This window comes from Lepeophtheirus salmonis, chromosome 14 (genome assembly GCF_016086655.4).
Source record: "Lepeophtheirus salmonis chromosome 14, UVic_Lsal_1.4, whole genome shotgun sequence".
NCBI classification, from domain to species: domain Eukaryota; kingdom Metazoa; phylum Arthropoda; class Copepoda; order Siphonostomatoida; family Caligidae; genus Lepeophtheirus; species Lepeophtheirus salmonis.
This window is the reverse complement of record NC_052144.2, coordinates 34,556,737-34,569,814: the sequence shown is the minus strand read 5'-3', so window position 1 is coordinate 34,569,814 and position 13,078 is coordinate 34,556,737. Positions and strand designations below refer to the sequence as shown.

Genomic DNA, 13,078 nt, shown 5'->3' with positions numbered 1-13,078 from the left:
CCAGATCATATGTTTTCGTTTTTGGTATAAACCACCCTTGGACACTGCATTTATTATAGGTATCTTTCTTTTTGGCCTAAAGTGTAAGAGCGCCTGTAAAATCAGTTATTGTTCTCTTTTATGCTATTTGTATGTACAAACTTATATAAAAATTTATAAAAATATTGATCATATAGCATAGTCCTTCGTTTATACTTTGAAGTTTATAGTTTGGGCAGAAATACACGTCAAAAACGAGCTACATAAAGAGTTATATCATAAGGTCAAAATTTCAATTTTTTTTCATCATGTGCCATTGGAGGAAATACCAACATCTTTATTATATAATATTGGAGGTTCAAACTATTTATGATGCTCATCCACATAACACTGGAGGGATCTATCATACCACTGTTTAAAAACCACTGGTCTATGCTATATTCTCCGACATAACATCCGTTATTTGGTCAAAGTTGCACAAATACTGAATTTACCGCCCCTCCCCTAAGTACCATGACATGACATATACAAAACATGTTTTGTATATCTGTTATGCATACAAATTTATCTTAAACTAAAATTATTTGTTTAATATTTAATGAAAGAATATATAACTTTCTTCAATAGAACTGTCAAAATCTAAATGAAAATAAAATAATATAATGTAAGGATTTTAATCAACATCAAGCAATTGTTTCAAAAGAATACAAAAAACTGTCATGGATTTTAATGTTGTTACTTTTTATAAATAGTAAATCACAATAGAAAACTTTTTTCTGTTAAAAATTTCAATCTAAGTTTTCTTATGTATGCTTTAATTGTCAATAAATCCATATATTTATGCGTTAATTAATAAAAAATCAATATATTACTTACAGGTATAAAAACTTTGCTATCATTGGTCGCCTCTTCACCCATATTGATATCTTTTTCGGTTGTTGTCATTTTGGTAAACTTATTATTTAACTAAAAGATAAAATATATTACTTGATTGCATAAATCCAGAGTTGGGCAAGTTAATGCAACTTAACTTAACTTAGATAAGTTAATTAACTTTTAACTTAACTAATTAATTTTGTAAACTGCATTATCTTAACTTGATTAAGTTAAATTAATTTTGTTATGGTAAGTTTAAATACTAAAAAACTGTCATTTTCTACCTGTCATAGAAAATGTCGTTTTTATATTATCTCCGATATTTTATAACCTTACATATACTTTAAAATTAGATAGAAGCTCAAAAATTGAAACTTTTAGCTCCCTTTGGCTTCTATTTTAGAAGTTAAATGACCCTAAAGTTTCAGCATCGAGGTCGGCACCCACTTTTTTAAACTGTTATTTCTCTTGTGTTTTTTATTATATTAATCTCCTTTAAACACATTTTGATAGGTTTATGTTTATTATATAATCAATAATTTTATCCAATAAAATGCCTCTTGAATTTACGCGGTCAAATCTTTGACCTAGAAAAATTTCAAATATGGCATACTTAATTTCGTTCAAATTTTGATATGTTAGTCAATTACATAAAAAAATAAGTTTGAAATGTGCAATCTGTCTATATCAAAATTTATTCAATCAAATGTGTTTAGAGGTTGGAAATACTTCATATTTTTATGTACAGTATGAAATGTAAGACTATTTTAACTCCTTCCATCTGATAGGTTTATTAATTTACCACCACATATAAATATGATTTTTATTAATTATTTCTGATTTATCTGTCGTCTAGAGTACTTTACTAAATATTATATAAAAAAGAAAAGTATACATTATTTACTGGGGTGTAGCATTACTCAAGAGTTAAGCTCAAATAGAGTGTTGTTCAAATGAAAATTATGGCTTCCAGGAAAAGGCAAATATCTCGTGAAGAATAATGTCTTCATATTAAATTTCAATTCCAAATGTTTTTATGATCCTCAATATTGCTAGGAATTAATTTTTAATCATTTCCATTCATTTTTTACAGTTTTATTTCATTTGGAAATTAGGTGGTTAAAAAATTAACCTCTCGCCAGTAGGGTAAGCCCAAGGTTAAATTAACCTTGCGTAAGCCTAGTGATTTATAAGAATATATATATATATATTACATTACTTTATATTTTATTTCATTACAAACTTCTATCACATTTAGATTAATTTTTCAATCGAATATACAATACACAAAAAATATGTATTTTTAATAATAGAAAATAATATTCATAAATCAAAATATGACAAATAAAAATGTTTATGGGAATCATGGAAAAATTAATCAAAATAAAGTTCAAAACACCAATAGCCGACTAAAAATAACAATATTTTATTTTCACAGAAGTAGAATAGCTGTGTCTGTTGTGATTCATATCGATTTCTCTTAATCCCATATGTAAATATAGAAGAATTAAGTCATAATTAAGAATTAAAATCTATTCTATAAAACTTATGAACAACTCTTAATAGTACTGAGTCATTGTAATAAAATTGCATATTTGTAGCACGTCAACCCAAAAGGAGGGTAGAATAATTTTTATCGAAATTGAACAATGAATAGATTTTCCAACAAATTATAGTTCATTTCAATGAAAAAATTATTCTGATTAATCCTTTGGAGCCACCACAAATTGTACTTTAAGTATCCAAAACTCACCGCCACATTTATGGAATTTGAAAATTAATAAATTATATTTCTAAGACAAGATTGGGCCCAATTAAGTCTAGTAGATAAAACAGAGTTTTTAAACAACAGTTAACACTCTTGGGTATTTCAATTCATCCCAGAAATTTGAATTCATAGCCTATAATTGACCGTAATATCTCTTTGAAATATTGCCTGTCCTTTTATAAATATAAATGATTGAACCTTTGAATATATGATTATATGATACGTGTATTTTTCATAAAAATAAACAGTTTTTTTAACTAAACCCAGACATGTAGGCGACATTGACAAATACATTGCAGCCAATATTAATAGAAATACTATTAACCTTGATGGCAGCGAGTAACGTTAAACATAATATCTAACTCAAATATCCCCTCAATGTGAAGTACTTTAAATCCATATGAAAAATTACAGCCAAAAATAAAAACAAAGAGCGACAGAATGTGTTTCATTGAGTATAAGAGAAATTTAATTATTAGTGCGTTAAAGGGACAAATAATCATTATATACTTTTTATAGTGGTTAATTCACATTTACATGAATATTAATATCAGGGGCATCTGCAGGGATGGAGGCTTTAGGTCTCTCCCCAATTTCAAAAATTGCCCCTGAGTTTGCATAGTCCTGTTTCTAGGATACTTATCCCGTGGACAACACACCCTTTCCGAAATTACTATTACCTATTGGAACGGGGCGCTAAAATCTCATTTTTAGCGTTCCCTGTTTCATCTTGTTTTGGAACCCGGCGGTATCCTAAAACACCCCCAACATTCGTGGTACAATTATCGCCTGCAATGGGTTAATATAAGGGGGAGGAAGGAAGGGAAGATAATGTCGACACAATTCTGAATGGATAGTCATTTACAATCTTATATAAATGTGAATTGTTTCGCTCTTTTTGAGAAGTGATTTCTGGCGTTGAGGTTGATCCCACTAAAAATTTGTCTAGAATTTGGTCTTTTGTTTAACTGCGGGGGCTGATTTGTTTTGTTTTTTTACAAAAAAAAAAAAATTTTGAGCCTGAACACAAGTTACTAACGATTTTGTTTATCTACTTTTAAAGCTAATCAGTACTTTTTTTTAATAAGACTTATATACTTTATATTTTCTGACTATAACATGAAAAAAGGTATGCCTAAAAAATTTTACAGAAGATAATCTTAATTGTTGTCTAAACAAGAAACATGTGATAAAGCCTACCTCAGATCGAAATGATATTTTTTAAATAAAAAATGGATTTACTAGTCTCAAAATTTGTACATAATCCCCATGTTATTCTTCCAATGAACCGTTATAAATTAAAAAAAAATTAAATTTAAAAAGTTCTTACACTTGTCATCATATCTGAACCCGTTTGTTGTTCAGAAGCGCCGGCATTATTCTGTTTTCCTGTAAGAAATATATCCATGATTAGTATTTTTAAGTTGAAAAGCTAAGGAATTACTTTATTTGAAATAAATAAGGTATTTGTAAAAAAAAAAAATGAAGATTTTCACAGAGGAAGGAGAATGTCCTTATTTTGCAAGTTCAAGTTGGGTCCAAAATCTAAAATATCTAGGTACAAGTCAAATTCAATCGCTTAAATTGCTTATCAACTCCTCATAATTTCTTTCGAGCTGATTTCAAGTTTATAGTTATAAACTTATAGATTTGAGCCTTTACTCTTTTCTCGAGTCAAAATAAATTGCTAATACTAAATCAAAAGTTATTTCCACGGCGAAATATTAATTGCAAAGTAGGACTTCATTTAACATTATTATATATTTAGATGCTTTTATGAGTTTTTCCTATATATTTTCTTATATATATTTTGAGGAGTAGATGAAATACAGTTTATAACAATTGAATTGATTTTTAGAATTTTTTTATTATAAAATGTAATCAGTTATCATCTTTGATTTTAAACTTAAGTCTAGAGTCATCACCTCTAATATTTGACAAAAGGTATTTCTATAAAAGGATTGGTTATAATATAATTTTTGAAAACTTACCCATGGTAACTAGATTGGATTCCAAGCTAAGGATAGTTCCCTTAATTTCTGATGCGTCACTTATCGACCAAATAATAAACGGCAGGAGATCAAATGCTGTCAAATTATAAGAAAAAAGTTCTGGAGCATTGCATCACAATTCATTATACTAGTAGTTAAACTTTATCGAACAAAAAATTGAGTCAATATGCATCAATAGATGCACACTGATGTTGGTAAATACTATTTTATAAACTATTTGGTCAAATTATTTTTTAATGGGGCAGGAGCGAATAAAAAATAAACATTAGAATCAGCCGGAGGGCTGAAACATAAAGGGTTGTCATAATTAAATAACTCAAGGGAAAGAGCGGTTAAGGGAAAAATAAACAATTCAATCTAAAAACAAGGAAGACAATGTTCCTAACATAGTCGCCCTTATTCTTCTTTTTTTTTTTGTAGGAGAGACTCACTCCGTCACTCTCTTCCCCAATGGCTGCGTACCTAGCTGGAGGAACATGTAGCAGCTTCTAATTTTAAGCCAATCAGAAGGGAGAACTACTAACCCCTAGCTTCCTTGCCTTGAGTGTCTACTCTTTGCCTAGAGTCCTTTAGTCGTAATTAACGTTCCGCCACAATCTTAGAATATGCAAACAAACTAATAATAAGTAAACAACGCCCATCCCCATGGGCTATCACCATTACCTATATATCATTAAAATTAAAGAGATAAATATAAATATATTTGACCATCTATCTTTTCAATGTATATTGCTCAACAGTTTTCACTTGTCTGCTAAATAATGTGCGCATAAATCTATTGACTTTTTTCCCCAACTAGTGATGAAAAAAGTGTTGCCCGTTTCATTTCTTTATATATCTACAAATTAGTGGAGCACATTATGAAAAGCTATCAAGCTATCAACTTGAGCGAATTCTAAGCATTTTACTTTTTATTTCAATAACTTGGAGTTGGTTAGATTCGGGTACGCTAAAATTTAAAACAACATATTACACCAGTTAATAGTTTTTCCTCAAAGGTGATTTAAAAACAAACCTTTCAAATTTTGCAACTATTTTAAAAAAATGAATTTGAGTTTTTAAATTTAGAAAAATATATGGAATAATATTTTTCTAAATAATTCTCCTTTTTTAAGTGTTAAACTATTTACATTCCGTGTATTAAGACAGATAAAGATATAACAAGGTTGAAATTATGGATCACTGATGAGTATTATAGATAGGATAAATTGACTCACACAACGCAGTTTGATTAAAATTAGGCCGTCTTTTACTTTCAAATATATTATCAATTATGAGAATATAACAACAAAATAACATAAATGTATGTTTTTAAGCCAATGTAAGGTTTTTTTTTTTTTTTTTTTCAATAATGAGTTTCATTTAACAAAAATTTTATTGTAAGATATAAATGTGATATTTTAACATATTTAAATGGAGAATAGAGAAAAAAGTTAGATTGAATATGGTACAAGGACAAAAATGTTAAACGTACAAAACTTAGAAACGGAAAATGTACAACGGACAAAGCGTGGAACGTTCAAAAAGTAGAATAGACCATATTATAAGGATATTTCGGAATATATATATTTTTTTTTTTAAATGAAGAAAATGCAAGAACAAAAAGACCTGAGGGCATAACTTTTTATGATGATGATTGAATTGTTGTTTGAAATGGCTATGTCCCTAAATACTCCTGTTTCCTCAAATTTAAAATAAATGGAATTACAATTTTCTTTATGTATTAAGTAGATATGCATACCTATCATGCAAAAATCACTTTCGGCCTTTTTAAGTCTTCCCATGATAGTTTAAAGTCACAATAGCATAAACGTAAAAACTTATGTTACAACTTTAACTGAATCTATTTAATTTACAACAAATATATAGATAAGGGAGTAAGGAATTTTTTTAAACGTAAATAAGCATACGTTTGACGTTAGGTCCTTACTACATTTTCTACGCTCGACACTTTTCTCCTTCTACGTTTTGTCTTTCGGCATTATGTCCGGACACCACTCAATTAAGCCTCATACAAAAGAATAACTTATAAGCAAACAAATTTATTAAATCGACAAAATATAGATTATTAATTGTAAAATATATATTACTCCTAGAAAAGCATTATTTCAGCGAAAAAAAAGGATATACATTTTTTCTGACTGGACGTTTTATGAGCATTCTAAAAATTAAAATCCAATCGATTCTAAATTTTTTTTTGATTTATGTTTTTGAAGTCATGATTCCAAAATGAAAAATAATCACATTATTCATTTAATTGAATAATCAATTACTATTAATTTTGCACTTATCAAATTTTCTATCCAGGAAATACTATTAATTTTCAATGATAAATTTGTTCTACCTTATTAAATACTCTTCTTCATATGAAAGCATTTAACTTTTAGTATTAATAAAGATAAAATATAAAGTATGTTTTACTTAGTTCGTCATTCTGAAATTTGAAGTTTCAGTTTAATTTAAAAAAAGTAATAAAATGTTTTAGAGAAGATTTGTAGTTTAAACAGAAAAAAAAACCTGCGTCATACTCCAATTAAGAAAAATATATATAAATTTTTAAAAAGAACAATCGAATTTGAAATGTTTTTTTATTTTATTTAGATCTTTCAATGCGGAAAATAACAATAATTAAGTAGATGTTAAAAAAAAGCCCATTGTTGGCCAAAAAATCAATAATTTCGGACTATAAGGATAATTTTACTATTTCTCGAGGTAATAACAGTCAAGAACACAACAATTCTATTCAAGAGTAAAAAAATTGAATATTTATTCAAGTAAGTTTATTTGTCAAAACAAAAAAAGTAAATTATTCATTATGAATCGATAAGATGATTTTTTCTTTAAATGAAATATGTTTTATTTTCATAATAAGCATAGACTTTTAACAGTGGATTTAAAATGATTAAAAATCAAATCAACTGTTTTATTAAAAATGGAAATTAATAAAATAAATTTTGTTTTCCCTTACAGATGATTTTTAAATTTTGGATCTCGATGTAATTTTATATGGACCTATTGATAATTCTGTTATTGATTCTAATATCTTTCATACCTATATATTTGTTAAAATTTCTTATATGAAGAAAAATGAATTAATTCTGAACGGTAAAGAATGAAAAATATGAATGCTGGTAGACATCGACAAGGCGTATACTAAAAAATTCTGTTTTTGGGTTAAAAAATTATTTCAAAAGAAATTGACCTTATATGGTGAAAAACTACAATTACTTAAGTAAATCTTATTTTTAAACCCCTTAAGTGATTCAAAACAAGGCGTACAATATTTTAACTGATAAACCAATTATATAAATTTTTTTTAATCATGCCATCATTTGTGAAGATAAATTGTGTAAATATGTGCGAATAGAATTTTTATTAATTCCAAACCTCTTGATTAAAAAAATGGCTGGCCAGTGTTTTGGGTCTCTGCAGGAGATCAATAAATAATTTGGAAAGGTTTATGAGTGTTTAAAACAAACTGCTTTTAATGAAAGGTGTAGGAAATGAAAAAAATTGATTGATCTATAATAAAAGAGGGTGATTACATTGAAAAATAATATAGAAATTATTATTATTATCCATGCACCACTTTAACACATATATACAGAATAACACAAGACAAAAATAATTTCAATCTACTATGTATATCTTATATATACAAAAATTAACTTTTGAATCTTCCTCCTCCTCCTCCGTTTTTTCTGCCTAGCAACATTTTTTTTTTCTACAATCCTACTATTAAAAATTAGAGGGGAAGATTACATTAACCAGTTGATTCGTCTGGGAGTGCTTCAATTCAAATGAACAGTTATGAGAATTTAATCTGTCAATAAAGCAAAATAGTGACATTGTAAAACTAATTTGACAAATTACTTTGGTAATATGTCTTCTTGATTACTTAAGACAACATCATCTTTCTATATTGGAAGGGGTTGTAAATATCGATACATTTCATAACAAACATCACATCACACTTTCAATATCATCCACCATACGTCCGTAAAACGGGCAGGCTCATACTAGTCAAACTACTTAAATATTTTTGGATTCTTTTACATTTATAATTATATATATTTAGTGGAAAAAATTTATCTTAGAAATAAATATGTAAATACTCACATTGCACATCTTCTAAATTTTCGGCCAGAAAAATATTAAAAGAAAATTTTTGATTCTTCATTTTGTCATAAAGGCTAAGAACAAAGCTATACTCCGTACTGCATATAAATGAAAAAAAATAATAAATATGAGTGGTGTAAACATTGGATTAAAAGTGTATTTAATATAAGCATCATCAATATTTACCAATATCGATTTTATTGGTGTATACATTACCTATATGTATGAAAGCATATATACTAATATGAATCTAAAAAGTCTAATAAATGGCATTAATCGCAAGGAGCATGCAAGGAATAAACACAAAATAATGAATGAGTTTCCTTTATATGGTACTATGTACATTAAGTAATTTATTGATACTTTCTTACCTTAATTCAACCTAAATATAAAATCGATTTTGGTGCCCCACATTACATTTACGGGTTGGAAAAAAAAAATTACACACTTTACTATTCAAAATTACTGGGTTGTACGTGACTGATGTAAAAAATTCCGGTACTACATGTTATCTATAATTAATTGCAAGCAAAGTTTTTTTATTTTATATTAAATGTGAAGAATTGCTACAGAGTGGGACACAAGACTCAAGGTCACAATTTTAATTCGTGCCGGTCAATCTCCAACTGAGAATTTAAAGTTAATTGGAGTGGCCAGAAATCCTGTTTATAATATTAAAAAAATGATAGAGGAGGATGGGAACATTAAAAAGAAGGATGACAGTCGTAGAATGCCTATTAGCAATGCAGATAATCTCAAAAACATAATTGAAATAAACTCAATATTTACGGAATCATGTTACATATTTGGGAGTATCTCACACTGCAGTAAAAAAAAACAGTCGCAAGGCTTAGTAATAAATTTTTGCAAATTTAAAAAAAGATCTATTCTCACTTGTGATTTGCTAAATTTAGCTGGATGAGTATTTTTGAGTTTCTAAAAAATACTCGAAGAATTACAAGCTTTACTCGTTACTCATTTGAATACTCGTTACTCACTCTAATTCTTTTGCTCCATGAAAAACTCTTCAGACAAAAAAAAAATCATATTTTTTAAAGAATCATGGAAACTTTTAGTTTAAAATTGTTTTTGTAATTAATTTTTCAAGATTCACTTAAAAATAAGTTTACTCTAAGATGTAGCTACTATTTAAACAATGAAGATAATGATAGTAACTAAGATAATATTCTAGTACTGAAATACTGCAAGTGCTAGAGGAATGGGGATTATGTTAAAGCTTAAATCTCAAGGGATATGACAAACAAAATTAGTAGCTAGTAAATAGAAAATAAAATTGGACCATTCAAATTTATGTTTAATAGTAGTCTCTCCCTTATACATTAAGAAATATTCCTTAATTTTATTAATGCAGCAATGTTTCCCTTATGTCTATTGGTATGAAAAAAAACTTTTTGAGTGTGTGCTTAATAAATTGCATTATTCCAAGCAATATTGATTACTCCCGCTAGTTAAAAAAAAACAAAAACGATTACGAGTACACATTGTACAAAAGTCAACATGTTTCTAATTGTGTTGCCTGTGGGAAAATCTAAATTGTAAATTTTGCAGGAAAAGGATGTCAGTCTAGGAAGATTTACATGTTATAATGGGATCAAAAAATGAAAACGAAGTATCCCAAGCTTTGACGAGTTACAAGGTGAGTTACGAGTAACACTTGGCTTTTTTCACCCACGAGCCGAGTTTTTTGTGTCGTTTTTTATTTACTCCATAAAACTCGAGTAGCAATTTATGAGTTTTGCTCTTAGCACATCACTAATTCTGACGAATAACATGACACAAATCCGTTTCAACGTAGCTAAGGACTTTAATTATCTTAAATTTACACAAGTTAGACAAATAGTCAAATTTTCTAATCAAAAAACATTTGATGTGGTCCCTGTTTCTAGCTATATGCTAAGATGAAGGCATGTAAAGAACATCATGTAAGCGTAGAATAAATAAAGGCACCTGTTGAACAGGCATGTATTGATTTGGATCCGTACTACATCCGTAAGTACTACTTATCTTTCTGGAAAATAATTACTACCTCATTAACAATAGATGTTAACATAATTGAATAAATAAAGCTGACAATTTTGTAGATAGCTTTTATAAAAAATAATATTTTTATTACATATATTATTTGAAATATATCTTAAGTGTTAGAGAAAAGCATGCAAACTGTGTAAACTTTTAGTTTCTACCAGTTAGATACACATGAATCAAACGTGCGCGGAAAACTGCCCTGGAGAAAATTGCCGTGGAAGATTACTCTGGGAGGGGGGAATAAATAGCTTAGGGCCTCTGAAAATATAGTTGAATACTCTTGGCCCTTGGATTGGCCAGTGTCATGGGGGTAGTATGGGATTGTTAAAAACCACAGCCAATTTATCCAATACATCGAAGGAACCCCTCTAATACCACACACTAGATCAAATCCCTCGAGTTGTCCCGGATCCCGTGGGTAGTTAAAAACCACTGCTAAAGCATCACATACATCCAAGGACCTTCTTTCATATCAAGAAATAGTTCCGAGCCATCAGGTTGCGCAGGGTACCCCTAGATCCTTAAAAACCGCAGGCAAAGTACCACATACATCCAAGGAACCCCACTAATATCAACAAATAGTTCCAGGCCCTCAGGTGGCGCAGGGTAACTTAGGGTACCCCTAGATCCTTAAAATCCACCCCAAAATATTTTAAGAGGCCCTAAGCTATTTATCCCCCTCCTCGCCCTATATCACAATAATATTACTCCCATTTGAAGGTATTCCCTTGCGGTATAAAACAAACAAATATGTTTTGATATTTGTCATAAATTATATTGAGCGAATTTATAATGTGTTATTATTCATCATCAAGTTTGAACAAAATACGGGCAATTTTTCCCAGTACAGCTTTCCTAGTACTGTATAAAATTATATACCTTAATAAGGGTTTTTGTATCTTGACTAAAAATGTAATTTTTCCCGCATTCTTAAAAATTCTTGTGAGGCTTAAAAATTTATCTTCATGAAAGGAATTTTGAGCGAAGTAAACGATACCAGAATCGTATTTTGGTTTAAATTCATCTAAAAAACAAAAACATATTGCATTAATTATATAATATAAAGTATTTTTCATGCAAGAACTATGTATATTAATTTAATATGTCAAAAGGTCTATTACTCTTTTAATTACCATGGTGATTAATGCATCATTAAAAAAATAATGTTATGTACAAGTCCAATTCATATAATTAAAGTGCACAAAGTCCTATGTAATTATATAAATAAGTAAAGAAATGAATATATTTAAAAAAAAAAAATTCCAACTCCTTAGGTAGATTAAAAAATTAAAATTATTTGAAAACTCTTTTTTCATATTCAAACATGTGATTTTTTCAATAAGGACCAGCGAAATCACCTTAATCATTTCCAATTTATTTACCAATAGACTAGTAATCAAGGATGTTCAATATTGTTGACTCTTTCTAAGACATTAAATATTTATTTAGTAAGGCAAAATGTAGCGTTATGTATGTAAGAATGAATGAAAAACAGTCACACGGTGGTCCTGATTTATATCCGTTATATATTTTAATACTTAAGTAGTCGTTCTAACCCTTCCTTAATCACTGGTTCCTTTATGTACATTTTTAATATATATATATTCGAATGAAGTAACTCGTAATCAGTTCTAGATGGGAATCTAATGTATTAAGACCTTTGATCATTGTCTATTATCCTTGATTCGGTATCCGTGTTTCTCTTTCGGAATCCTTCATCCTCCTTCGTGTGTCACTAGCGTGCCTGGTTCCTTTTTGGGCCTACCCCTTTCGATGACGAGAATTATAAATGATAAGTGTTTTATTACTCTTAAATAGATAAATAGTAAATACACATCATTATCATAAAAATATTTTAATTTAAGAATTAACAATGTTGTGATATTAATGAAATATCGCAGGCGTAAATAACATTGAGTCAATGCATTCATATTAAATCGATTTAATACTTCTCTTTCAGACGTGTGATTTATTGAACAAAGTTCGGCTAAATGAGCTATTCATTTTTAATTTATTTACTAATTAAGGATGCTCAATGTTGTGGACTCTTTGTAACAGATTAAACATAACAATAATAAGCTAAAAAAAGTAGAGTTTTTATACAAGTCAAATGATTAACAAAAATTAGACACAATCAAAATATTCAAGGTATTTTTAGTTCAATTTAAATATTTATAGAATCTATAGAGCGAATGGGAATACTTTAACTTCTACACAAAGAAGATTCTAATTTTGAACAATCCTATAATAAAAGCTGTGTTGGAGATTATGACCTATG

The 13,078-nt window shown here is 28.5% G+C and overlaps 1 protein-coding gene across 2 annotated transcripts in view; it reads right to left on the bottom strand.

The window, feature by feature from the left end:
* Mfe2 (peroxisomal Multifunctional enzyme type 2) overlaps positions 1-13,078 on the bottom strand; it is a 94,906-nt gene that overhangs the window by 31,535 nt on the left and 50,293 nt on the right. For both annotated transcript variants that reach the window (XM_040725582.2, XM_040725581.2), the window contains exons 3-7: positions 11,680-11,824; positions 8,755-8,852; positions 4,615-4,710; positions 3,954-4,012; positions 856-945 (exon numbers count right to left, since the gene is read on the bottom strand). In XM_040725582.2, the coding sequence (XP_040581516.1) occupies positions 856-945; positions 3,954-4,012; positions 4,615-4,710; positions 8,755-8,852; positions 11,680-11,824 (488 nt within the window). The remainder of the gene's footprint in view (positions 1-855; positions 946-3,953; positions 4,013-4,614; positions 4,711-8,754; positions 8,853-11,679; positions 11,825-13,078) is intronic.